A 26,968-nucleotide genomic window follows, 5' to 3' on the forward strand; every position below is an offset into this window, starting at 1 on the left:
TTAATGTCAGTGGACTGGTCCACACTCGAATTCCACAGACTGTATCGCAATTTTTGGAGACTGTCAAATCTTTGAAATTGAATTATTTTCTTCTAATCTATCAGTTGTTTAACAATGTTGCGAATAAGAAATCTATACAAACTCGCTCCGATTAGAATTGCACAGAACAGATCAAATTTTGTTCGGCTTGATTTTAATAAATCTACAGCTATAGGATTGCTTTCTTTTGACATGGATGATTCAAACAGAACTGACAAAGATGAAACAGATGAGAAGCCAGAAATAGTAAGCAATGTGCCATGTGTCTTTTTTTACTGTAAATAATATTAATAATATTGATTCATAAAACTATCATGCTTTATACACTGTTCTGTGCAAATATGTGGTGCATCATTTTCAGTGCACAATATTTTTCATTTGAGATGAAAATATTTAATGTTCATTGGTCATTTAATTAAAGCATTGTATCGCATAATACTGTGCAAATGAAAAACAGGAACCAGATAACACTGTTACTGATGTGGCCATGGAAACGCCAGACTCAGCAGATGAGGAAAAAGATACAACCACGGAAAAAGAAGCTCTTACAGATAACGATAACAACAGTGCTGAAGTTAAAATGGAAGGTTTGATAATTGATTATTATTATTATAAAACTTTATTCAAATAAATCATTGAAAACTTATTAGATAATTGATTGAATGTACTAATCATTTATACTCAGTGTTTAATTGTTTACACAGTTGTAGTTGTTTGTGGATACTTAATTTTCTGCTTTGCTATTTATTGAGATTTGAGCCACAACCTTACATGCTATTTAGTCTGGCTTTGGACTGATTAACCAGGTTAAAATAAACTCAATGAATGTGTTTATTTGTTGTTGTAAAATTAGTTGTAATGCGCGTCAGTGGTTTGAATCTGCAGATCTAATGTAGCCCCTCTATTATATCAATTATTTTACATCAACTACAAATATCACCTTTTACATTTCTTGTTTTTCAGCTCCAGAGCCATCTGTTGCCACAGTGCAGGAACGTCTTATGATCAGTAAGATTGTTAACCACAACTTCAAATCCTACGCTGGAACTCAAGAACTAGGACCATTTCACAAGGTCAGATTCTTTAAAAGCCTCATAATTTATTGGCTGTTAAGTGTTAAAATCATTATATTAGTGTTATATTAGTATTATATGTTATGTGGCACTGTGAATACCAGTTCGTTTATGGCACAGAAATTGTAAAAGAAGTTCAGGCTTTATCTTTTAGATAAGGTCCCCTTGCTCTCACAAAGTAGAGCCTAAGTTGCTATGTCTTTCATTGAACCCTTGTATACAGTCGGACCTAACCAGTAACCAGTAACCATGCTCCCTCAGAATTTCTCCTGTATAATTGGACCTAACGGAAGTGGGAAGAGTAACGTAATAGACAGTATGCTCTTTGTGTTTGGATATCGAAGTGCTAAAATCCGGAGCAAGAAGTTGAGTGTCCTGATCCACAACAGCGAACAACATCCAAATTGTACGAGCTGTACTGTTGAGGTTCACTTCCAGATGATACGGGATATTGTGAGTTATATATGATGATCCACGGTTTTAGTGGTGGTACCACATGCTTTGAATTTAACAATAAAAGACTTAAATGCCGTTGAGTATGGCCCAGGTTTAAATACATATCTTGAAATATAACCCTCTCTCTCTAACTCACCCCTCAACCTGCAGAATGATAATGAGTTTGAAGTAGTGCCAGGCTCTGAGTTCTACGTATCACGTACAGCTACAAAGAACAACACATCAACATACAATATAAATGGCAAATCGTCCACAGTTAAAGAAGTTGCCACCCTTCTCCGAGCCTCTGGTATTGATCTCGACCACAACAGATTCCTTATACTACAGGTTAATAGTACTATGCTTACAGGTATTTACAGCTATTATTATATTACAGGTTCTTTCTTTGTTAACTGACTTAGTTATCACTGGACAAACATTTTGTTAAATTTTTTATATTTCGGTTCAGGAAATGTTATAATTTTGACCATTTTAAAATGTTCATCATCAATTAACTGACTAATTGGTCTCTGGGCGAAAATTTCATCCAATCTGTCAAACTTGTGTTCAGAAAATTTCATATTTGAAAATGGGACAGACTTTTGAAAATACAACTTTTCGTTTTGTTAAGCTTTCTGCTGTGGGCTTCCGCCGACCGAAATCAAACTTCCAGCACCTCAATCGTGTCACATGCCATCTATAGTTGACTTAATAATTGGTTATAGGTGAAAAAATCAGTCAAAACTATAAAATTTCGGTCCTGGAAATTTCATCTTCAAAAACTGAAAATGGGGCAGAGATTGGGACAATATGATTTTGAAATTTTATTCGGGATTTTGACTCCCAGTACCTCAATTTGGTTTCATACCATCATTAATTAACTGACTAATTGGTTTCTGGGCAAAAATTTCATCCAATCTGTCAAACTTGTGTTCAGAAAATTTCATATTTGAAAATGGGACAGACTTTTGAAAATACAACTTTTCGTTTTGTTAAGCTTTCTGCTGTGGGCTTCCGCCGACCGAAATCAAACTTCCAGCACCTCAGTCGTGTCACATGCCATCTATAGTTGACTTACTAATTGTTTATGGGTGAAAAAATCAGTCAAAACTATAAAATTTCGGTCCTGGAAATTTCATCTTCAAAAACTGAAAATGGGACAGAGATTGGGACAATATGATTTTGAAATTTTATTCGGGATTTTGACTCCCAGTACCTCAATTTGGTTTCATACCATCATCAATTATCTGACTCATTGGTTTCTTTGCAAAAATTTCATCCAATCTGTCAAACTTGTGTTCAGAAAATTTCATATTTGAAAATGGGACAGACTTTTGAAAATACAACTTTTCGTTTTGTTAAGCTTTCTGCTGTGGGCTTCCTCCGACCGAAATCAAACTTCCAGCACCTCAAACGACAATATGATTTTGAAATTGTATTCGGGATTTTGACTCCCAGTACCTCAATTTGGTTTCATACCATCATTAATTAACTGACTAATTGGTTTCTGGGCAAAAACTTCATCCAATCTGTCAAACTTGTGTTCAGAAAATTTCAGTCAAAACTATAAAAATCAGTTAAATTTTCGAAACTATAAAATTACGTCCAAAATATGCAGTTTTTGACCGGGAAATATTATATTTGAAAATTTCCCTACATTTTGGTGATTTTCCATTTAAAAAGCTTTCTCTGGGATTCTGACTTATTTTTTAATTTTTTAATTTTTTAAAATTTAAAGAAAATATGCAACCTACTAAAACCAATGGGGCCCGCCCCGGGGTCATTCCTCTCGTATTTGCGAGAGTGGTCCCGAAGGTGGAAAAAGAGGTCAGGGTTTGTTCCCACCAATCTCTAACATCGCTATTTGTTGATCATCGGCCTTCACTGAAGGTAAGGCCCCCGTCCACATGGGCCATGTTGGTTTTGGCAGATACTGTGGTAATAAGATATGATTTGAATGAGTGAAATGAAGTGAGTGAAAAGGGTGTAAGAGAGGAGGAGCATGTAAGGAATTTAGGAAAGGAAAGGAAGACTTTTAATACCCTAATCGTATCTTGTGCTATCCACAGTTTACACGCTAATTGGTCACAGTAGGACAGAAATTATGTCAAAACTGTGAAATTTTGGTTCTGTAAAGGTTCCATATGAAAATATACTATTATTGTTTGTGTTACGTGGTATTATATTTCTCTCGTTTATCAAGCCATCCATTAACCAGGGGGAAGTGGAGCAGATCTCTTTGATGAAGCCGAAAGCGCCAAATGAGCACGAGGACGGAATGTTGGAATACATGGAAGATATAATCGGTACAAGTGTGTACAAACAACCGATTGAGGAGCTCACACTGAAGGTGGAGGAACTGAATGATGTTAGGGGCGAGAAGGTGAGGCAATATTTGATGCTTCCTTGGTAAATTGTCTTAAATTTAGCATCGCGGGAATAAAGTCAATACCAGAATGCAAGAGGTGTTCTAGCAAAATTGTAAACGAAATTGTAAAAATGTCGCTTTATGTCGCGCGAGGTTTATTTCTCAGAATTGTAAAAATGTCGCTATTATTTGGATCCATAAATAAAGAAAAGTTACGTTCGTGCGCGTATTTTTGTCAAGCATAGATTGTTACATATTGTAAAACTGATAAGCCTCTCGTAGCTCGGCGGTTAACGGCGCGGTTGACCGATCACCTGTCCTCCGGTTCAAGCCTCGCCAGCAGTCATTTTTTTGGCAATTATTAATTACTTTACTACAATTATCAGCAGAGCACCTTTGTAATACACTTTATCAGATAAATTATACTGTTCGGACTTCAGCTAGAGAAGACTGGCTTTCAAGGATTTGTCCGGGGAAGGCCTCGTTCGCACTGGAACATGTCAAATGGTAAACGGAGTTATCTGGTAATGTTTGTTTTGTTTATGGCTAGAATTTAGAATGGAATCAATGTGACGAGGAAACCGTTGGCCTACTGTTTTGAAGAGAACAAGTGCACTACTGATCTCAGGAGAAGGAAACCGTTGGTCTACTGTTTTGAAGAGAACTAGTGCGTTACTGTTCTCAGGAGAAGGAAACCGTTGGTCTACTGTTTTGAAGAGAACTGATAGAACACTACTGTTCTCAAGAGAGGGAAACCGGTGGTCTACTGTTTTGAAGAGAACTGGTACACTACTGTTCCTAGGAGAAGAAAACCGTTGGTCTACTGTTTTGAAGAGAACTGGTGCACTTCTATTCAGAAAACTGATGCTCTAATATTTTCAAAATTGAAAGGAAGTGGTACTTTACCAAGATTACTGGTAAACAGTGATAAAATTTGACAATTAGTTTTTGTGAAATTTGGAAAACATTTTGGCTTTGGCCATCAGCAGAAAAATTATCGGTTTTATCGGTTTTATCTAGATAAAACCTAAATCTTTATCTGTTTATCTAGATAAAAGATTTCATACTGATAATGGATAGCCTAATATCTACTCATTTAACGGTGAATTGTGTACTTTTGCCGTGTGACAAACAATAAAAACAATATCGTTTCAAGAGTAAAAATAGAGTAAATATTAAAATAGTCTGCTTTAAAACATATTCATAATAAAATCAGGATAAATCAGTTATGTCTTCACCCTCAAGCTCGGCGAGAAGACCACCTGAAAAAGGTACATCTGCATTTGCTGCATGGCCAACATCCCTATTCTCGCTTGATGTAGCTCTTCTGCCTGCTCCTGGAACGCCTCAGATAGTCTTCCGTTGTTGTCCCTTTATAGCTCTTCTGTTAGGTTTCAGGCAACAGATATAGGCAGTATAGCATATTATCTATGTAAACTCGCGCACGCACCTACCTTTTTGCAATATTTAGAATCAAATTTGTCCGCATAATCATAGTTTTGAAAAGCGACATTTTTACAGTTTTGAGAAGAAAACATCTACTGGAATGCAAAATTTTGGCCGCCGCTACTGTAAGCCGCGCTGACATTTTATTGTACAGCATGTCGCCGTTAGCACTCACAAAAGTTTCGCGCCAAATCAAAATAGCTTAAATTTATCTAAAAATGTTTTTATTTTTGCTGACATGAAGGTGAATAGTATATAGGATGTTTTTGTCACTTCACTGTCAGCTATTACATTGTAATTTCTGCTCCGGATATCCAGCTTGGTTGGTATTTCAGATCAAGATTTTGGGAAAATACCCACTTTGATTCGGTGTAAGAACTTGCTTAACCTTTTAAACCATTTTTTCAGCTCAATCGTGTGAAAACAGCAGAAAAAGAAAAGGAAAGCCTGGAAGGACCTAAGAACGAAGCCTGTGAATTTATCAGACAAGACAATGAGCTCACCCTCAAGAAATACACCCTCTCTCAGACCTTCATGTAAATTATACTTACACTCTACAGACTTAGTTTAGTGTAGAATCACAGAATGTAGCTGCTATTTTAGTTTATTATCTCAATTCATGAACACTGTTGCTACAGCATCGCTGTATTGACGTTTTGTGACTTATAATTCTTACAAAACAGCCACGAGTGCACTAAACTAATCGAGAAAGCTCAAGAGAAGAAGACAGAACAAGAAAATATCCTGAACGAAGTTAATAAAGAAGCTAAGGAAGTGTTTGGTTCGTTCCCTTTATATTCCCTCTATGTTGTTCTCTTTAAAGTTTAAATGTTGTCGTTTCTTAAATCATAGATCTTTATCTTGGCAAAAGATTTACTATTTACTTATATAGCTCAAAGTTTAAACGAATTTTATCTTACTAGACAAGAAAACAGAACTAGAAAATGGAATGGTGTCCGAGAAAAAGTTGCTTGCAAAAGTTGTGAGAGCCTCCGAGAAAGCGAAAAAGGAATTTGAGGAGTTTGAAAAACGTGATCTAAAAGTTAGGGAAGATTTAAAGCACAACAAGGCGAAAATAAAGAAGTTGACTTCAAAAGTTGGAGGTGAAAAGAAAAAGGTAAGCATCTAACAGGGACCTAATTATCATTAAAATATCATTAAATTATTAAATAATCAATGTTAACTGATTTATCAAAGATCATTAGAATTACAATTTGCTTAAAACTGAACTTTAACAATTGTCTCCACAGTTGGAGGAACTAGTAGACCTGCCTACTAAGAGTACTGACGAGCTGGAGCAACTTAGCGATAGACTACGTTGTCTTGATGAGGACAAAGTCAGGTATGTCAGCATCTTCATTTTGAATGATACTGGCTTTATCAATATAGGAATGTGTCATGTGAATATTGTGTGTCATGTGAATATTGTACTCAATATGTACTGAATATTAATTCCACCTGTATTCTGCTATATATATCGTCCTCTAATCGCCCTCCCTAATTTAGAAAAGAAGCTGAGTTGGAGGCCCTGAAACAGGAGATCCAGCCGCAGATCAAGAAGATAAATGAGCAGAGAGAGGTTATCTCTGGTGAACTGATGGAGATAAAGAAAGTCGTCAACCAGTGGCAGTCCAAGGTTGGTTACGGATTAAGAATTTTAAGAAAATCCTCCAGCTGGCTTCATATTTGCCCTGAGGAGATTTTATGTCATTTGGTTGTTGGAGAATGAAAGTTGTTCTGTGTCCTGAATCGTTCTAACCTGGCAGGTAAACATAAGCCAATCGGAGATGGATCTGCTGACCCAGGAGAAAACGAAGAAAGAACAGCAGCTGGAGGAGGCGAGACAAAACATGGAGCGAGTCACTAAATCCTACAAGGGTTTGTTAATGTCGGGGAGGGAGTTGGGGGGGGGGGGGGGGGTTAACTCTCAACAATTAGGGCAGTGTTGTTGGTTAATCTGGATCTAACAATAGTTTTGTGAACACAACTCCGTATTCAGAGGAGACGGGTAAAGCTAAGGAGCTCCTGAAGACAGTTCCTCAGAACGAGAAGAGGGTTAACGAGCAACAAAACCAGCTAGATGAGCTGATCAAGGAGGAGAAGACGCTCTCTACCAGACTCGCTGATAACAAAACTAAGTTTAGTGAGGCTAAGTCTGCACTCAATGCTGCTTCTACCAGGTTAGCATATTGTTTTTTTGGAGCAGAAATTTAGGTTATAGTTTTCTGTGCCTTTTATTTGGAGTCAGAACACAACAATTTTTGGATTGTTATTCACACATAAAATATTTACTTTAACATTGAATATAAAGCTATCCTACTATTGGCTGAAATAACATAAACAAATACATAACCTATAATTAGTAACGACCGGCGACCTAATGATTGGATTTGAAATATAACGATCGACAAACGATGTTTTATAAAAATGTAAACACTCGTCACCCCAGGAGTAGACTCCTAGAAGGGTTGCTGCGAGAGAAAACAGCTGGCAGATTGCCAGGACTGTGTGGTCGTCTGGGAGACCTGGGGACTATAGGAGACAAGTACGACGTGGCCGTTTCTACAGCTTGTGGTGCTCTCAACAATATTGTGTGTGACAACATGGACACAGCCCAGGTTTGTGGCAGAGCAGTTGGACAGCTAAATGGCTGTAGACTGTAGAGGTCTCCAATAGAGTTCTCTAATAGAGTTCTCTAATAGAGGTCTCTAATAGAGGTCTCTAATAGAGGTCTCTAATACAGTTCTCTAATAGAGGTCTCTAATAGAGGTCTCTAATAGAGGTCTCTAATAGAGGTATCTAATAGAGGTCTCTAATAGAGGTCTCTAATAGAGTTCTCTAATAGAGTTCTCTAATAGAGGTCTCTAATAGAGGTCTCTAATAGAGGTCTGTAATAGAGGTCTCTAATAGAGTTCTCTAATAGAGGTCTCTAACAGAGGTCTCTAGAGTAGTGATTATCATCTAGCACATTTTTGAAAGATCTGTAAAATAAATAGCTTTAGAAGTGCAATATGATTCATGTTCATGGTATCGTTTATTAATCCAAGGAGAGAAGTGCTCAATCGAAATTGTAGATGTCAAATCCTTTCCCAGCCATCCTTTCTTTGAAAAGTCTATTAAATAGGAAATGTTGTCGTTCATTGAAAGCTGTTTTGCTGGACCCAGTTTTCCCCTCTCTCATCAGACTTGTTACTGGTTTCTTCGAGGTCTTCTCCAACATCTGTAATGTACTTTCTGTTACTCATGATCTCTTTAAAACGTCCACGTACGCGTGATCGTATAGCATAAGGCGTCATAAGGATTATCACATTTCAAAGTATCTGTCTATCCTTTGCGATCTTATTTATAAAGTCTTCATTTTTCAGTATTTGCATATTAACCTGTTTCATGTTTGAGAACTTGATCTTCTCCTTAATGTCCTCCACCTCCTCTTTAGTGGTAGTGTACCCCAGGAAGCCTGCTATGTTCTCTATTACCGTCTCCGGCTCTTGTAAGATGTCTGAACATTTGTTCGTGTGATCCTCGCAATGTTTGTGTTTGTCAATCGATTATTAAGGCAAGAAAATATACATATCTTAGTACGGATTTATTCGATGAATAGTCTTATACAACCAATATAGCAAATGTAGTAATATTTATAGAATCACACAGGACCCTAATGAGCCGTGTAAACAGCCTAATACTAACCCTCGTAAGTAACGAAGAGGAAGTTGTCCCTGTGTCTCTGTTCCCAGTAAGGAAGCACAAAATCAAACCAGTCCCCATAGTCCACGAAACCTAATAACCACAACTCTACCCAGTCATCAAAAGTCTCGTAAACTGGCCCTGACAAATCAAACGTTTAATATATAAGCTACACATGAGAGATGTTACCAGACAGATGTAGAATGTGTCCTTTATTAAGGTAGTTTTCGTTTAATCGGTCAGTCCACAAAATAAGGGAATTAAAAAACGTCTGTACTCACCAATATCTTTATAAAACTTATTGATTGTAGAACTTATAAAACTTTTAAAACGTTATCAAAAAACTTATAAAACTTATAAAACTTATAAAACTTATAAAACTTATAAAACTTATAAAACTTATAAAACTTATAAAACTTATAAAACTTATAAAACTTATAAAACTTATAAAACTTATAAAACTTATAAAACTTATAAAACTTATAAAACTTATAAAACTTGATTGTACCAGTTCATACCCCGAGAGTCATTGTATTTTGCGTAACTTAAAGTTGCTTTTACGCTAACTATTTCAAATAGTGTCATTTATTACATATTATTTGTACCTGTCAAAACGTCAAGACTGAGAGTGAACTTGTAGTAAGATACGCAGGCATCTTTAGGATCCCGGAGACAGAAAATGACCTTGTTCTGGATGGTTGAGTCGACACATGGTGGGACGAGGGAGAGAGGGAGGTGGGTTTTTAGGATTCGCTGTGTTGTAGCTGGAACGGAGTCCAACTTCGACTGTCAATGGAATTATTTTATTGTGATTCAAACACACTCGAATCAGTTTTTCTTGGGCAGGTCACTTTTTCGCGAAATTGGGTGATTCAGGGATACGAAAATGATTATGAATGGCAAATTGGTTCCTGCCGACCTGTTGGATAAGCTCGTAGAATGGCAGAACCATTGGGTCCTGCATGATTGTAGTCCGTCTTTCTGCTAACAGCTTCACTATGTACCCGCACAAATGTGTACCTGAGCAGGGACCTTGTGTCATTTTGTGTTTCATTTTTCAGCTTTTTATTCAAATTATTATTACCATTTAGTCCGAACATTCAGCACATCTTTATTTTAAAAAGCCCAAGTAGAAAACAAGATGAGCTTCCATTTCACCGGGTATTACTTAAACACGATATCGTGAGGGTTACAAAATTACGAATGTAAAGAACTAAACACTCTACCAGATTTGGGGTAGGTGATTACAAGGACATCATTCTCCCTCAGTCTCGATCTACGGAGATCATCAATCCGGGTCTGATTTGCGAATACCGGCAAATGGTATTTGCCTCCGTCTATCTGTTTGGTATTAATTTCAGACAGTGACGCAACCCCTTGTAAAATGTTAATCTTAGGATGAGAGTTAGACAATACTCAACTTTGATTGCGTATCCTACCTCTGCTGTATCCTACTGTATCCTACTGTATCCTACTGTATCCTACTGTATCCTACTGTATCCTACTGTATCCTACTGTATCCTACTGTATCCTATTGTATCATACTGTATCCTACCTCTGCGTGTAGAATTGGTCTGTCCAATGTGCGCTTGATGCTCTGATCGTAGCGGATACCTAGCTGCAGTTTGTAGATATTTCGTTAAATTCATGTTATTGGTTAAAAGGGGTAACCCATATTAACATAATATGAAATGATTACATTCCACTAAGAACTTTGTCATCTAGTTCAAGGATAAGATTAACAAAACCTCGACATTATCAAAAGTGAGACTGACAAATAAACAAAAAGTTAAGGTTCAAACTCACTTTAGGATAGATAACTTTGCGTCTAAATGTATCATACTGTGACAGATATTTGAACAAACGTTGCAACCAGCCGGACACTACCTTCTTCAGTAGCAATATCGGGTACAGTAGCAGCCAATACATCAGGAACAGTTATCTGAAATAGTAGCAATATCGGGTACAGTAGCAGCCAATACATCAGGAACAGTTATCTGAAATAGTAGCAATATCGGGTACAGTAGCAGCCAATACATCAGGAACAGTTATCTGAAATAGTAGCAATATCGGGTACAGTAGCAGCCAATACATCAGGAACAGTTATCTGAAATGAACGGTCCTCACCAATTCAGAGGCATTAGTCTCTAACATTGGAATACGGTTTAAAAAGTGCTTGACCACGATAAAAGTGATCGATTAAGTGATTAGTAAAAAACATTTATCCTCAGAAAGCGCTTGAGTTCATCAAGAAAAACAACTTGGGGATCGCTACTTTCATAGCCCTGGACAAGATGGAATCGTACGCAAGAAAAGCAGAAAACAAGCTCGATACTCCTCCTAACTCACACAGGTAACTCACACTGATAAAGTATCATGTTATTTAACTACGGTATCATGTTATTTAACTACGGTATCATGTTATTTAACTGCGGTATCATGTTATTTAACTGCGGTATCATGGTATTTAACTGCGGTATCATGTTATTTAACTGCGGTATCATGTTATTTAACTGCGGTATCATGTTATTTAACTGCGGTATCATGTTATTTAACTGCGGTATCATGGTATTTAACTGCGGTATCATGTTATTTAACTGCGGTATCATGTTATTTAACTGCGGTATCATGTTATTTAACTGCGGTATCATGTTATTTAACTGCGGTATCATGTTATTTAACTGCGGTATCATGTTATTTAACTGCGGTATCATGGTATTTAACTGCGGTATCATGTTATTTAACTGCGGTATCATGTTATTTAACTGCGGTATCATGTTATTTAACTGCGGTATCATGTTATTTAACTGCGGTATCATGTTATTTAACTGCGGTATCATGTTATTTAACTGCGGTATCATGTTATTTAACTGCGGTATCATGTTATTTAACTGCGGTATCATGTTATTTAACTGCGGTATCATGGTATTTAACTGCGGTATCATGTTATTTAACTGCGGTATCATGTTATTTAACTGCGGTATCATGTTATTTAACTGCGGTATCATGTTATTTAACTGCGGTATCATGTTATTTAACTGCGGTATCATGTTATTTAACTGCGGTATCATGTTATTTAACTGCGGTATCATGTTATTTAACTGCGGTATCATGGTATTTAACTGCGGTATCATGTTATTTAACTGCGGTATCATGTTATTTAACTGCGGTATCATGTTATTTAACTGCGGTATCATGGTATTTAACTGCGGTATCATGTTATTTAACTGCGGTATCATGGTATTTAACTGCGGTATCATGTTATTTAACTGCGGTATCATGTTATTTAACTGCGGTATCATGGTATTTAACTGCGGTATCATGTTATTTAACTGCGGTATCATGTTATTTAACTGCGGTATCATGTTATTTAACTGCGGTATCATGTTATTTAACTGCGGTATCATGTTATTTAACTGCGGTATCATGTTATTTAACTGCGGTATCATGGTATTTAACTGCGGTATCATGTTATTTAACTGCGGTATCATGTTATTTAACTGCGGTATCATGTTATTTAACTGCGGTATCATGTTATTTAACTGCGGTATCATGTTATTTAACTGCGGTATCATGTTATTTAACTGCGGTATCATGTTATTTAACTGCGGTATCATGTTATTTAACTGCGGTATCATGTTATTTAACTGCGGTATCATGTTATTTAACTGCGGTATCATGGTATTTAACTGCGGTATCATGTTATTTAACTGCGGTATCATGGTATTTAACTGCGGTATCATGTTATTTAACTGCGGTATCATGTTATTTAACTGCGGTATCATGGTATTTAACTGCGGTATCATGTTATTTAACTGCGGTATCATGTTATTTAACTGCGGTATCATGTTATTTAACTGCGGTATCATGTTATTTAACTGCGGTATCATGTTATTTAACTGCGGTATCATGTTATTTAACTGCGGTATCATGGTATTTAACTGCGGTATCATGTTATTTAACTGCGGTATCATGTTATTTAACTGCGGTATCATGTTATTTAACTGCGGTATCATGTTATTTAACTGCGGTATCATGTTATTTAACTGCGGTATCATGTTATTTAACTGCGGTATCATGTATTTATGCGCATTGCAAAATGGTACCGCACAATATGCGGAACATGCGGCATTAAGATGCAAACTTGATAACTTACAGTCATGGTAACAAGAAGGGTCATGGTTACAGCTGGTACAAGAAGTATACAATAACGGACACTAGCATGGTAAGCTGGTACAAGAAGTATACAATAACGGACACTAGTATACCCTAAACTGACACTTTTTATACACTAACATGCACTTTAGAGGACTCCGCACATGTTAGAGAGACGTGTCATGTGATGAGGCTGATAATAATATAACTAGTTATAACTATAACTAGTTAGCTGCACTGTTAGTGTACTGTAGCGTTAGTACTGTGTTAGTGTTAGTGGTATCAGTACCGGGTCTTGGTTTGTGCTTTAACAGTTATTAGAATATTCGCACATATATCCACACTATTTACATTACACGTACAACGTGATATCATTAGCAGTGCAGTGCAACACCAACTACACCGATCAATTGCCAATAATATAACTGTTAGTACTGTGTTAGTGGTATCAGTACCGGGTCTTTGTTTGTGCTGTTTAAATATTATCACTTTTAACTGTTGGTAGCCAGTTTGGTGGCTGGAGCTGTAATTATGCTATCAGTACAGTTTAGGTGGAGGCTCATGAGATATCAACTAGCTGGTAACTTAGTGACAACTAGATTTTAACAGTGGGACTACCCGGACTAGCCCCTAACTGTACATTCGACAACCTATGCTATAGTTTTTCTGGTGCTAAATCAAGACCATATAGTTACGTAGAGCACTTACGGGCCATATTCTGAGTTGATTTTAGATAACCGGTCCAGAGTTGGAAGTTCAACCAACCAAACTGTTCCCCAGTCCCCTTAACCTCCTAACTTCGCCCTATTAACCTCTTAACCAACCCCTCTTAACCTCTTAACCTCCCCTCTTAACCGCTGAACCTCGCCCTCTTAACCTCTTAACCTCCCCCTCTCTTCAGGTTATACGACCTGATAAAGCAGCGAGATGGTACCAGGTACAGTGGAGCGTTCTACTACGCTCTCAGAGACACCCTGGTTGCTCCCAACACTGATCTGGCTAAGAAGATTGCGTACGGCAAGACTAAGAGATGGAGGGTCGTCACTTTGGACGGGGTTATGATCGATATCTCAGGTATGGTTAAATTTGTGTTCTGAAACAGGTATTTGTCGGCTTTTGTCAACGACGTTATACAGACTTTACATAATTGTTGTGGTTGAAAAGTGACCATATGAGATACAAGAGAAACGCCATCGTAGGACACGATATAATTTTAGGATGCGATACAATTTTTAAACCTCTGTGAAGTGTAAGTGTATTATACCCTGATAATGGTTATTAGTGGTTATATTAGTGGTTATATTAGTGGTTATTAGTGGTTATGTTTGTTGTTTTATCCTGATAGGTACTATGGCTGGTGGGGGTAACTCAGTGATCAAAGGGCTTATGAGCAAGGTGACCTGTGACATTGACCCAAAAGAGGTCGACAAAATGAGTGATGAAATCAACAGTGATCAGAGGAGGGTGAGTAACTTTCTAGTTCTTAAAATTGCGAGAACATTCGTAAGACATTATTGGTTGTTCATTTCATTTAAATCTAATTTTCTCCCTATGAAGTTGAGATAACCTATTAAGTTTAACTTGAGATTACTATTATGGTCATCTCATCATCTGATTATAAGATATCTATATGGTGGCCCCTGTATACTGTATAGCACTTTTATCAAGTGTTACCTTACACTACAGCTATATGGTGGCCCCTGTATACTGTATAGCACTTTGATCAAGTGTTACCTTAATACTACAGCTATATGGTGGCCCCTGTATACTGTATAGCACTTTGATCAAGTGTTACCTTACACTACAGCTATATGGTGGCCCCTGTATACTGTATAGCACTTTGATCAAGTGTTACCTTACACTACAGCTATATGGTGGCCCCTGTATACTGTATAGCACTTTTATCAAGTGTTACCTTACACTACAGCTATATGGTGGCCCCTGTATACTGTATAGCACTTTTATCAAGTGTTACCTTATACTACAGCTATATGGTGGCCCCTGTATACTGTATAGCACTTTTATCAAGTGTTACCTTAATACTACAGCTATATGGTGGCCCCTGTATACTGTATAGCACTTTTATCAAGTGTTACCTTACACTACAGCTATATGGTGGCCCCTGTATACTGTATAGCACTTTTATCAAGTGTTACCTTACACTACAGCTATATGGTGGCCCCTGTATACTGTATAGCACTTTTATCAAGTGTTACCTTACACTACAGCTATATGGTGGCCTCTGTATACTGTATAGCACTTTTATCAAGTGTTACCTTACACTACAGCTATATGGTGGCCCCTGTATACTGTATAGCACTTTGATCAAGTGTTACCTTACACTACAGCTATATGGTGGCCCCTGTATACTGTATAGCACTTTTATCAAGTGTTACCTTACACTACAGCTATATGGTGGCCCCTGTATACTGTATAGCACTTTTATCAAGTGTTACCTTAATACTACAGCTATATGGTGGCCCCTGTATACTGTATAGCACTTTTATCAAGTGTTACCTTAATACTACAGCTATATGGTGGCCCCTGTATACTGTATAGCACTTTTATCAAGTGTTACCTTACACTACAGCTATATGGTGGCCCCTGTATACTGTATAGCACTTTTATCAAGTGTTACCTTACACTACAGCTATATGGTGGCCCCTGTATACTGTATAGCACTTTGATCAAGTGTTACCTTAATACTACAGCTATATGGTGACCCCTGTATACTGTATAGCACTTTTATCAAGTGTTACCTTATACTACAGCTATATGGTGGCCCCTGTATACTGTATAGCACTTTTATCAAGTGTTACCTTATACTACAGCTATATGGTGGCCCCTGTATACTGTATAGCACTTTTATCAAGTGTTACCTTATACTACAGCTATATGGTGGCCCCTGTATACTGTATAGCACTTTTATCAAGTGTTACCTTATACTACAGCTATATGGTGGCCCCTGTATACTGTATAGCACTTTTATCAAGTGTTACCTTACACTACAGCTATATGGTGGCCCCTGTATACTGTATAGCACTTTTATCAAGTGTTACCTTAATACTACAGCTATATGGTGGCCCCTGTATACTGTATAGCACTTTTATCAAGTGTTACCTTACACTACAGCTATATGGTGGCCCCTGTATACTGTATAGCACTTTTATCAAGTGTTACCTTACACTACAGCTATATGGTGGCCCCTGTATACTGTATAGCACTTTGATCAAGTGTTACCTTAATACTACAGCTATATGGTGGCCCCTGTATACTGTATAGCACTTTGATCAAGTGTTACCTTACACTACAACTGTATGGTGGCCCCTGTATACTGTATAGCACTTTGATCAAGTGTTACCTTACACTACAGCTATATGGTGGCCCCTGTATACTGTATAGCACTTTGATCAAGTGTTACCTTACACTACAACTATATGGTGGCCCCTGTATACTGTATAGCACTGATAAAGTGTTACCTTAATACTACAGCTATATGGTGGCCCCTGTATACTGTATAGCACTTTGATCAAGTGTTACCTTACACTACAGCTATATGGTGACCCCTGTATACTGTATAGCACTGATAAAGTGTTACCTTAATACTACAGCTATATGGTGGCCCCTGTATACTGTATAGCACTTTTATCAAGTGTTACCTTACACTACAGCTATATGGTGGCCCCTTTATACTGTATAGCACTTTTATCAAGTGTTACCTTATACTACAGCTATATGGTGGCCCCTGTATACTGTATAGCACTTTGATCAAGTGTTACCTTAATACTACAGCTATATGGTGGCCCCTGTATACTGTATAGCACTTTTATCAAGTGTTACCTTACACTACAGCTATATGGTGGCCCCTGTATACTGTATAGCACTTTTATCAAGTGTTACCTTACACTACAGCTATATGGTGGCCCCTGTATACTGTATAGCACTTTGATCAAGTGTTACCTTACACTACAGCTATATGGTGGCCCCTGTATACTGTATAGCACTTTTATCAAGTGTTACCTTAATACTACAGCTTGAAGAAATCGGACCGAACAAGACGAAGTTAGAACACGAAGTAAGGGGTCTACTCAAGACATTGTCCGCTGACAAGTTCACGAAACAAAAGAGCGAACAAGCAATCAAGGTAAATTATAGAATCATTCAATGTTAATTGAGATTTGAGACACGGTTAATCGAGGTTGACCATTATAAAAACGAAGGAATGGTCGAGAGTTGGTCTTATCATTTTATGAGCGTAGGGTTGTGGCCGGCGCTAGACTCGTTCCTGGTTTGTTCAAGTCTCGTTTTAACGATAATTTCAGGAGTTACTCATTGCACCCATCACAATAAGACGGTAATTTTACTCACGTTTCTAGATTATATAACCTAATATCTCCATTGTTTTATAAAACAATACGCGTGATGCATCTCAGTAAAATCATTGTCTTTTCGGTAGATCCTGAGTCTCACTACTCAACAAAGGATTAAACATTTCAGAGTTACATGAAGCAACAAAGTAGTCTTCAAAAAGAGATCCCTCTTTTACAAGAACAGTTAAAAGCTATTGTTCCTGACGAGAATAAGATCGATGAAATACAGAAGAAGATAAACGGGCACCAGTCGAAGTTAGATGAAGTTTCCCTGAAGGCTCAGAAAAAAGATGATTTGATCAAGAAGTGCGACAAGGATCTGAAGGATCTACATAGCAAGAAGTTAAAACCTCACCAGGATTCCGCGAAGAAGACAGACACTGAAATTGACAGTGTCCATGATCAAATGACCAAGATTAAAGTTGCTCTTAAAGGTGTGGCCTTCAAAACATTATCACTTTTTCCGGCTTTGCATTCCTTTTGGTGCCGACTTGGTGTTGAAAATGATATGTTTTTAAATCCATCGAGATAATTGAATGTGGTGCGAAAGTCTACAATCCATCCTTTGAAAATCTATTTATCTCATTTAAGTTTATCGAATGTTGTGCGAAAGTCTACAATCCGCCTTTGAAATTTATAAAACATTTGTAAGTTTATCGTAATATTAATAAAGTCTTTAAAACTTAAGACTGTTAAGTCTGCAATCCACCAATTAATATTACATTCAACTCAAATGATCTAATGTAAATAACGTAACCCTGGTCACTAGGACTAACACGAAACAAGGAGAAACTGGAGAAGTCAATATCTGAAATAGAGGCTGAGCTGTCAGAGGCTCAGACTCACACGGAGGAGCTGAAGACGGAGTTCCAGAAGATTGAGGAGCAGGCGGAGGTGGTGGTGGAGAAGGACAACATGTGTCAGGTACCAGCTATGATGTTTAATTGTTCTTAATTAGTTAATTTGGGTAATTTGGAGGTAAGGTATGGCTTATAATAACTTGATATTATTATCTTGTGAAGAATTTTGGTGATTCAAAAAGGTGTCATTTTTGCTCATTTATTCAGAATTAAAATGAGAAAGTGCTGTTTGTACAATGTACAACCAAAACAAATCGTTCGACAGACTTCTGTCACAACCAACTACAAAAGTACGTAGCATAAAGTTACCTGATCAACCCAAACCACTTAATTAAATTCCTAATTAATCAGGAGAAAATGAAGGAGCAAGATGCTAAGATGGAAGGACTAAAAGCAGAGCTTGCTGGTCTGGAGAGCAGTCTAGAAGCTCACGAACAGAAAACAGTTGATTACAGGCACGCTATTGATAAATACGATGGAGTGATTAAAGAAAACGGATCTAAAATCAGGCATTGGAAGAAAGAGGTACGTTATGACATGATATTAATATAATTTATGTGATTTGCTCCCATACTTTATCGGTGGCTTCCATTATAGGCGATTGGTAACAGTCGCTTTCAAAGCTTTTACTTGGCTATCTTCCCAGTTTTGTTCCTTATAGTCCCAGTTTTGTTCCTTATAGTCCCAGTTTTGTTCCTTATAGTCCCAGTTTTGTTCCTTATAGTCCCAGTTTTGTTCCTTATAGTCCCAGTTTTGTTCCTTATAGTCCCAGTTTTGATCCTTATAGTCCCAGTTTTGTTCCTTATAGTCCCAGTTTTGTTCCTTATAGTCCCAGTTTTGTTCCTTATAGTCCCAGGTTTGATCCTTATAGTCCCAGTTTTGTTCCTTATAGTCCCAGTTTTGTTCCTTATAGTCCCAGTTTTGATCCTTATAGTCCCAGTTTTGTTCCTTATAGTCCCAGTTTTGTTCCTTATAGTCCCAGTTTTGTTCCTTATAGTCCCAGTTTTGTTCCTTATAGTCCCAGTTTTGTTCCTTATAGTCCCAGTTTTGTTCCTTATAGTCCCAGTTTTGTTCCTTATAGTCCCAGTTTTGTTCCTTATAGTCCCAGTTTTGTTCCTTATAGTCCCAGGTTTGATCCTTATAGTCCCAGTTTTGTTCCTTATAGTCCCAGTTTTGATCCTTATAGTCCCAGTTTTGATCCTTATAGTCCCAGGTTTGATCCTTATAGTCCCAGTTTTGTTCCTTATAGTCCCAGTTTTGTTCCTTATAGTCCCAGTTTTGTTCCTTATAGTCCCAGTTTTGTTCCTTATAGTCCCAGTTTTGATCCTTATAGTCCCAGTTTTGATCCTTATAGTCCCAGGTTTGATCCTTATAGTCCCAGTTTTGTTCCTTATAGTCCCAGTTTTGATCCTTATAGTCCCAGGTTTGATCCTTATAGTCCCAGGTTTGATCCTTATAGTCCCAGGTTTGATCCTTATAGTCCCAGGTTTGATCCTTATAGTCCCAGTTTTGATCCTTATAGTCCCAGGTTTGATCCTTATAGTCCCAGGCCAGGTTTGATCCTTATAGTCCCAGGCCAGGTTTGATCCTTATAGTCCCAGGTTTGATCCTTATAGTCCCAGTTTTGATCCTTATAGTCCCAGGTTTGATCCTTATAGTCCCAGGTTTGATCCTTATAGTCCCAGGTTTGATCCTTATAGTCCCAGTTTTGTTCCTTATAGTAGTAACACTAAACAACATTCCAGATGAGCAAACACGCATTACAAAACATCCCCGGAGAACCCGACCTGGAGCCCCTGAAAACTCTTGAAGCTGTGGAGCTGGAGAATGTAGACGCTAAGGGGTTGGAGTACGAGATAGCGGTGCTGGAGGAAGCTCTGAAACAGAAACAACCAAACATGGCCGTTATCAAGGAATATCTGTTAAAAGTAAGCCACCTACTTAACTCTAGAAAATTATTTCAGTTCAGGTTATTGCTCAATATTATGTAGGCTCCACTAAGTGCTCCTTTCGATTTAAATATTTTCACATTACTTACCGATTACTCAGCAGTTCTCTGAATAGTAACGGTAACTAAATGGGGGTTAGCAAAATGGCTGCAGCTGAATAGAGAACGCTGCCAGATAATATAGCATTGTAACGCAGGTTCTTACTACGTTGATTTGTTCAATAGTATTATATCTAGAATTTAGTGCGTGGACTGTGAGGTACTCTACTGAGGAGTGTTGGGGGCCGGGGGGGTTGTAGTTGTCGTTAAAAGATGTCGTATTAGGGCTTAATCGATTGATTTCTTAAACAGAGTTTTTCTACGTATTCTCAGAAACGACTAATGCTACACAATCATGTATTCGGTTTTTAATGTTTACCAGCAACTCTCCAGCCCCCCCCCCCTCCCCACTGCGCTACTCAAATGGGCATGATCCAAGATTCGGACACTACTGTATTTGATTCATGGCAAGAAGTAGTGTTCTGTAGTATAATGTGCCTTAAATGTACTTTGTAGCCGAGAAATACTTGCTCTATAGACACACTCAATTAAATGTAATATCACCCGACAAAATCGAAGTAAAATAGTATTACCGATCAGTTAGGTTACTCAGAAGGTAGAATATGACTCTACATATCGTACCCAGTGTCTGTACCGAGAGAATCGGACTTTATTCAACAAAAACGCAGGGGGAGGGGGTCGTCGCTCACTATTTGCGTGGGAAAATGTTTACTTGGGTAGTGTCGCGTCTCGTCACGTCTCGCTTCAATTGTATACATCTTTGTTCAATCTGAATTATAGCTCGGAAACAATTATTTAAAACATATACGGGTAAACCGCCCCTAAAACGTCACCTGTTTTTTGGGCCCAGATTGCCGAGTTAGGGCTAAATTTACAGGGTTCTGAAGTGTCTAGGAATAATATTTAAACCTTTTTCTAGCCTGCCAGGAAGATTTGGAGATTTGAAAATAAAATCAGGTACAATTTATTTGACGTTGAAATGGAGTCACTTTTAAAACACCACCCCTAAAATGTCAACTCTATATGTGTGATAATTACAAAATGTACAGGAGGCCTGATTTATCTTTTGTCACTAGTACTATTTGTTTTGTCTTATTAAAACATTAAGCTACTTGAAAACATTCGCTCACTAAAGGAATTACCTCAAAACCGTAATCACCTCCTAAAATGTCACGTTAAAGGCGTGAGCTAGCCGGCTAAGCCGGCTTAGCCAGCCGATTGAAATTGCCGGCTTAGCCAGCCGATTGCCATCGGCTAGCCGATCGGCTAAGGTGTCAAGGAAGGTGTCAACTGAACAAGACTCAAACCGATAGACGGATCGTCTTAAAGACGAAATTAAAGTATATGAGGCCTTGCAGTGCCCTAAAAACTTTCTGTCCAAGATGGACACTCTTAAATTTTGGAAATGTCGTAGTGATACATTGCCCCCTCTTTCAAAATTAGCATGCGCTATATTTCCGGTTCCTGCATCCGCTGCTGATGTAGAAAGAACATGGTCAGCAGCAGGGCTGACTGTAAACAAGAGGAGATCAAAGATCTCATCAGACAATTTAAAAGCCATTATGCTCATTAATCGTAACAGAGATCTTTTGTTAAGTTTTATAAGTAAATTAGAGATTGACTCTGACCAGTGAGAATTTCCTAACTTATTATTGACTAACTTATTATTGAAGTTATGAAATTGTATCACTTGTTACCTTCCATTTCAAGTTTTGCCCTTAAAATCGACATAAAGTATAAAGAAACATAAAGTATAAGCCAATCAATTTTAATACAAAATAGTAATATTAGCAAAATAAAAATTGTTGGTACAATATCTGATATTAGGATCTGGTAATCCCATTCCCAGTTTTAGCCGGCTTAGCCGGCTAGCCAGCCGATTTTTTCTCTTAGCCAGCCGATTGCCGTCGGCTAGCCGGCTCACGGCTCTATGTCACGTGCACCACCCCTAAAACGTCAGCTAAAACAGGTTGTGTAGCACTCAGAATGTTGCTCAATTATTAATTTTAATCACTTCTGGGACAAATATAACCTATTTCTGAGAGGTGTCGACCAGAATTTCTCTCTCTGTTGAAAAAAGTGGTGGAATTTAGTCAATTTACTTTTTGTGACATTTTGGGGACTTTTTTTTGAATACCCAGAACTTACGGCAAAACAGTAATTCAGTCAACAAAATTTACACCTGTAGTTAGATTATCTAGTTATAAACTAACAATTGGCACAAAAGAAATGGATTCAATGTGATTTTAACTGCAAATTGCATGTTTTAATTGCATTTTTTGGGATTTTTAACATCATCCTGCATTTTGGCAATTTTAGTGACCTGTAGTTAACTAAGCCAACCCAGTAATCGATCTGACCTTCTCTATAGACTAGATTTGACTGCTTTTAGCAAAATTGAATGTCAAAAACTACGGTTTTTGGTACTTACTAGTTTATGGTAAACCTATGATATGCCCCCTAAAATGTCATTTTTTTCTCCCCTAAAATGTCAAATTTGTATTTTGTTCGCATGGTGTGCGATAATAGCTCTTGTTTTGGCACTTGTTAATTATTAACATCAACTATTAACGAAATGTGAGTATGCATTGCGTCTTAGGAAAAGCCTGAGTAATTTGATCAGGTTAAAATGACATTTTAGGGGGGATAATTAGACATTTTAGGGGATGTTTATTGCGATTAATAAAATAAAACTAATTCCTTGAGCTGCCAAAGCTTTCCAATATTACCATTAGATGCTAAATATGATGTTTAATAGGCTGGTACCTCCATTTTATGGTGCTTGTAGTCTCAAAGCCAGAATCTGATAAAATTACATTTTAGGGGGCGGCCAGGTGACATTTTAGGGGAGGGTAGTAATATTGAGTAATGTATAACTTTCCATATCTCCAGTCATATGTACAAAGTTGCTAAAATATGTAAATATCACTATCCTAGACCAAAACCGAGTTAATATTAATGAATTCCAGAGTTATAAAATTGTGCGCTTTTTTTCAAAAGTAAAAAATTCGTACAAAGTGAAAAAAATGCCCTTATGGCATCATTTAGATTCAATTTCAGGATGTGGCAGGGTCTGAATGATATTTTTTTATGTTTAGGAGTTACAAATGATTAGGTAAGATACTTTCTAAGAAGATGGGATCCAATCAATCAAGAGTGGCGTTTTAGGGGTGGGTGACATTTTAGGGGCGGTTTACCCGTAATAAACATATGATAAACATATAATAAACTAGAAACCCGCTAGTCGAAAGCTTTGTTCGAGGAAATTTTAAAAATCAGTTATGTTTTAATTTCTCTTCATCATACAGCTCTGTTATACAGTAGACATAATGGAATTTATTTAACAATGGCGACAGCGTTGTTAGTATTCGGATTCCCAAAACGATACTTTTTACCGCATCAAAAAATACAAATCACAACCAAAGTTATGAATATAAGTCATAGCGTGAGCGTAAATGTGAGCTAGTTTTGAAATTATGACGTAGCATACAGCATAACAACGCACGTAGTTAAGATGTTTTTGCTCGCGCACGTGCATTTTAACGTTGCTACGCAACAGCGCAGTAAACTTTTGCTAAAATAACGACATTATTCTAACGGTTATTTTACCTCACTTCCGACGTTAATTGTAAAAAATCTAAAGCCTAAATCAAAATTCTGAGAATGCTATAGCCTATTCCTATCCTTTTTCTACAACCCTGCTAAAAATGGCGAGGTTTCAACTCCATTTGCGAGCTGGGTTTGGCATCACCAGAGGGTCATTTTGAGGTCGATTTTCGGTGTTTTTTCTTCTATGTCCCCGTTGCCGGGGAAATTTCGTCAAGTTTAAATTATAGTATAGATAAAGTTGGTAGATTTGCCAATGCAGATAGTAAAAATAAAAGTTCAAATATTTCACACAACGTATTAAATGCGTCCATGAATATAGAATACATCGAGATAAGAGATAAGAGATAGGAGATAAGAGCAGTACACACACTGTACAATTGATAGTAAGTCCTAGAAAATATTCCCTGGTTCACTAAGCCCGCTCCTCAGCACGCAGCGTGGGAAGACAAGGTGGCGGAGCTGAACCAGATAACATCAGCACGTGACACTGCGCGCGACGAACACGAGCGACTCAGAAAGAAGAGACTGTCCGAATTCATGGCCGGGTTCCTGGTCATCACTAATAAGCTCAAGGAGATGTACCAGGTTAGCCGTTAGAGTGCAGCTTATCTTTTTCTCTTTTAATGATTACAACATTAATTACCTGATGCTAGGTAAATTCCAATCTGCTGGAATCTCAAACTTTTCACACAGTTTAGTTGAAACCCTGAAGTTAACAACTGAACCACCCACCAGATGATAACTTTGGGAGGAGACGCAGAGTTGGAACTGGTTGACACTCTGGACCCCTTTAGTGAGGGTATTGTATTCAGTGTCAGGCCTCCTAAGAAGTCCTGGAAAAATATCAGTAACCTGTCTGGCGGAGAGAAGACTCTCAGTTCTTTAGCTTTGGTGGGTTCAGATTACGGTTCTTGTTTAAATATTTTTCGAATCCGCATCAAGTTGCTGAATTCCGTTCATTCCTTCATTCTGACTTTTTTGTCAATTCATTCATCTTTACTGAGATGAAATGAATATTCCGTAAATATATATATAACCTATAACCCCAATAACCCAGGTATTTGCACTCCATCACTACAAGCCATCTCCACTCTATGTTATGGATGAGATTGACGCTGCGCTGGACTTCAAGAACGTCAGCATAGTTGCTCACTACATCAAGGTACAAACTATGTACTTCTTAATCGAAATAACATACGATTATCTAGTTCAATACATCTAAGTCTACAGGGTACCGGTAAAAATTTCTATTAAATTAGTTCAAAACATCGTTGGAGATACTGATTACTGGGATGTTTGACTCGAATAGTAATTTAAAAGTTGAGATTTACTTGATTTGTAATTGATTTATATTTCCCATTATATTATCTGCCCTTTTCTAACCGGCCCAATTACCCTAGGAGCGAACAAAAAACGCGCAGTTCATCATTATAAGTCTGAGGAACAACATGTTCGAACTAGGCGACCATCTAATCGGAATCTACAAGACAGAAAACGCCACCAAGAGTGTGACCATCAACCCCAACACCATTGCTGTGTAGTGTGACCTTATGTTGTCACGTGTCTTGTAGGGTTGTCACGTGTCCTGTAGGGTTGTCACGTGTCTTGTAGGGTTGTCACGTGTCCTGTAGGGTTGTCACGTGTCCTGTAGGGTTGTCACGTGTCATGTAGGGTTGTCACGTGTCCTGTAGGGTTGTCACGTGTCTTGTAGGGTTGTCACGTGTCCTGTAGGGTTGTCACGTGTCCTGTAGGGTTGTCACGTGTCATGTAGGGTTGTCACGTGTCCTGTAGGGTTGTCACGTGTCCTGTAGGGTTGTCACGTGGTTTCCTCTGTAGTTGCTCATGAACGATCTGCTTAAGTTTGGGGCGGGGGAGGGTGGCTCAAGTTCGCCCTGCTTATTATAGGGCCGCACTGAGGCCTCAAGGTCGGATTTAGGCCAGTTTCTGTGCCTGCTATTAAAAAAACAGGAGAGAAATATACCACAAACTTATATAATATAGAATATGTGTTACATTTGTATTGGGATATTATGTTTGTTTTATTTCAATGACATGTTGCAAAAATAAGTTTAAAAGCTATTTTCTGGAGTGCGACGCTAAAGCCCCTAGACTAGTACGAACATGAAATTATTCTTAAACCTTATTGGTGATCTGAGATTAGGATCGGTTTTTTGTTGTTGTTGTGATATTTTATTTCTTTTCTTTTGAGTTTGTGGAGCACTATGCTCACTTTTAAGCATATAAACTTGAATTCAAATGGCACCATAGAAATTATAAATTATTTGATACATTTTGTCAAACTAATAACCACAATTTAGTTCTACACTTAATTATAAAATTGTATTTATTTTTCAGTAGATAGAATCGAATATTAATAAGTTAATAGTCGAAATGCTATAAAAGTACAGTCTATATCTGGGAAATGATAATTACGTTATTTTTCTGGATAAAATCTTTTTTCCAAAAGTAAAACAAAATCCTAAACAGCTACGGCGAAAATTGCTTACAACGGAGCCTAAGAAGAAGCAATAAGCAATTTCGAAATCATCATGATTACAAAAAAGTTCTACTCTGAATAGACAGTTATATTTTGTGATTAGTGGCAATCTATCTGCTTCATAATTGCTGAAGCTGCTACACGTCATAGACACGTGATAGAGTTCCTCCCCCGGTGTCTCTTGTTGAGATTTAGATCTCTTGATGAGATTTAGATTCAGGTCGAGTCTCTTCAGGTTTTGGCGGGTCCAACTCATCCATCATCTCCGCAACCTTACCTTCCTTCTGTGTCATTACAACAGTGAACTCGGGCGTCATGTTAAAGCAAGTATCATCTCCGCAACCTTACCTTCCTTCTGTGTCATTACAACAGTGAACTCGGGCGTCATGTTAAAGCAAGTACTCATCCATCATCTCCGCAACCT

General features: G+C 37.7%; 2 protein-coding genes across 2 annotated transcripts; one reads left to right on the forward strand and one right to left on the reverse strand.

The window, feature by feature from the left end:
* Positions 1-49: 49 nt before the first annotated feature.
* On the forward strand, positions 50-26,381 carry LOC134816348 (structural maintenance of chromosomes protein 4-like). Its single transcript, XM_063825149.1, has 26 exons — positions 50-285; positions 497-626; positions 1,003-1,112; positions 1,374-1,565; positions 1,719-1,895; positions 3,766-3,930; positions 5,770-5,897; positions 6,045-6,142; positions 6,285-6,478; positions 6,612-6,703; positions 6,868-6,997; positions 7,128-7,239; positions 7,361-7,541; positions 7,811-7,979; positions 11,277-11,398; positions 14,102-14,274; positions 14,546-14,664; positions 17,234-17,344; positions 17,698-18,004; positions 18,340-18,494; positions 18,782-18,955; positions 20,176-20,358; positions 24,477-24,632; positions 24,783-24,938; positions 25,105-25,209; positions 25,448-26,381. Exons 1-26 carry the CDS (start codon positions 115-117, stop codon positions 25,586-25,588), a joined length of 3,951 nt encoding a protein of 1,316 aa, XP_063681219.1. The 5' UTR covers positions 50-114; the 3' UTR covers positions 25,589-26,381.
* On the reverse strand, positions 7,625-10,981 carry LOC134816352 (sulfotransferase 1C2-like). Its single transcript, XM_063825162.1, has 8 exons — positions 10,852-10,981; positions 10,601-10,663; positions 10,272-10,386; positions 9,965-10,065; positions 9,651-9,831; positions 9,049-9,186; positions 8,742-8,860; positions 7,625-8,581 (listed from the first exon to the last, which is right to left on the reverse strand). The coding sequence occupies exons 1-8, from the start codon at positions 10,972-10,974 to the stop codon at positions 8,420-8,422; spliced, it is 1,002 nt and encodes a 333-aa protein (XP_063681232.1). The 5' UTR covers positions 10,975-10,981; the 3' UTR covers positions 7,625-8,419.
* Positions 26,382-26,968: the final 587 nt, after the last annotated feature.

Source organism: Bolinopsis microptera, chromosome 6 (genome assembly GCF_026151205.1).
Source record: "Bolinopsis microptera isolate Bmic1 chromosome 6, MBARI_Bmic_1.0, whole genome shotgun sequence".
In the NCBI taxonomy this organism is placed as follows: Eukaryota; Metazoa; Ctenophora; class Tentaculata; order Lobata; family Bolinopsidae; genus Bolinopsis; species Bolinopsis microptera.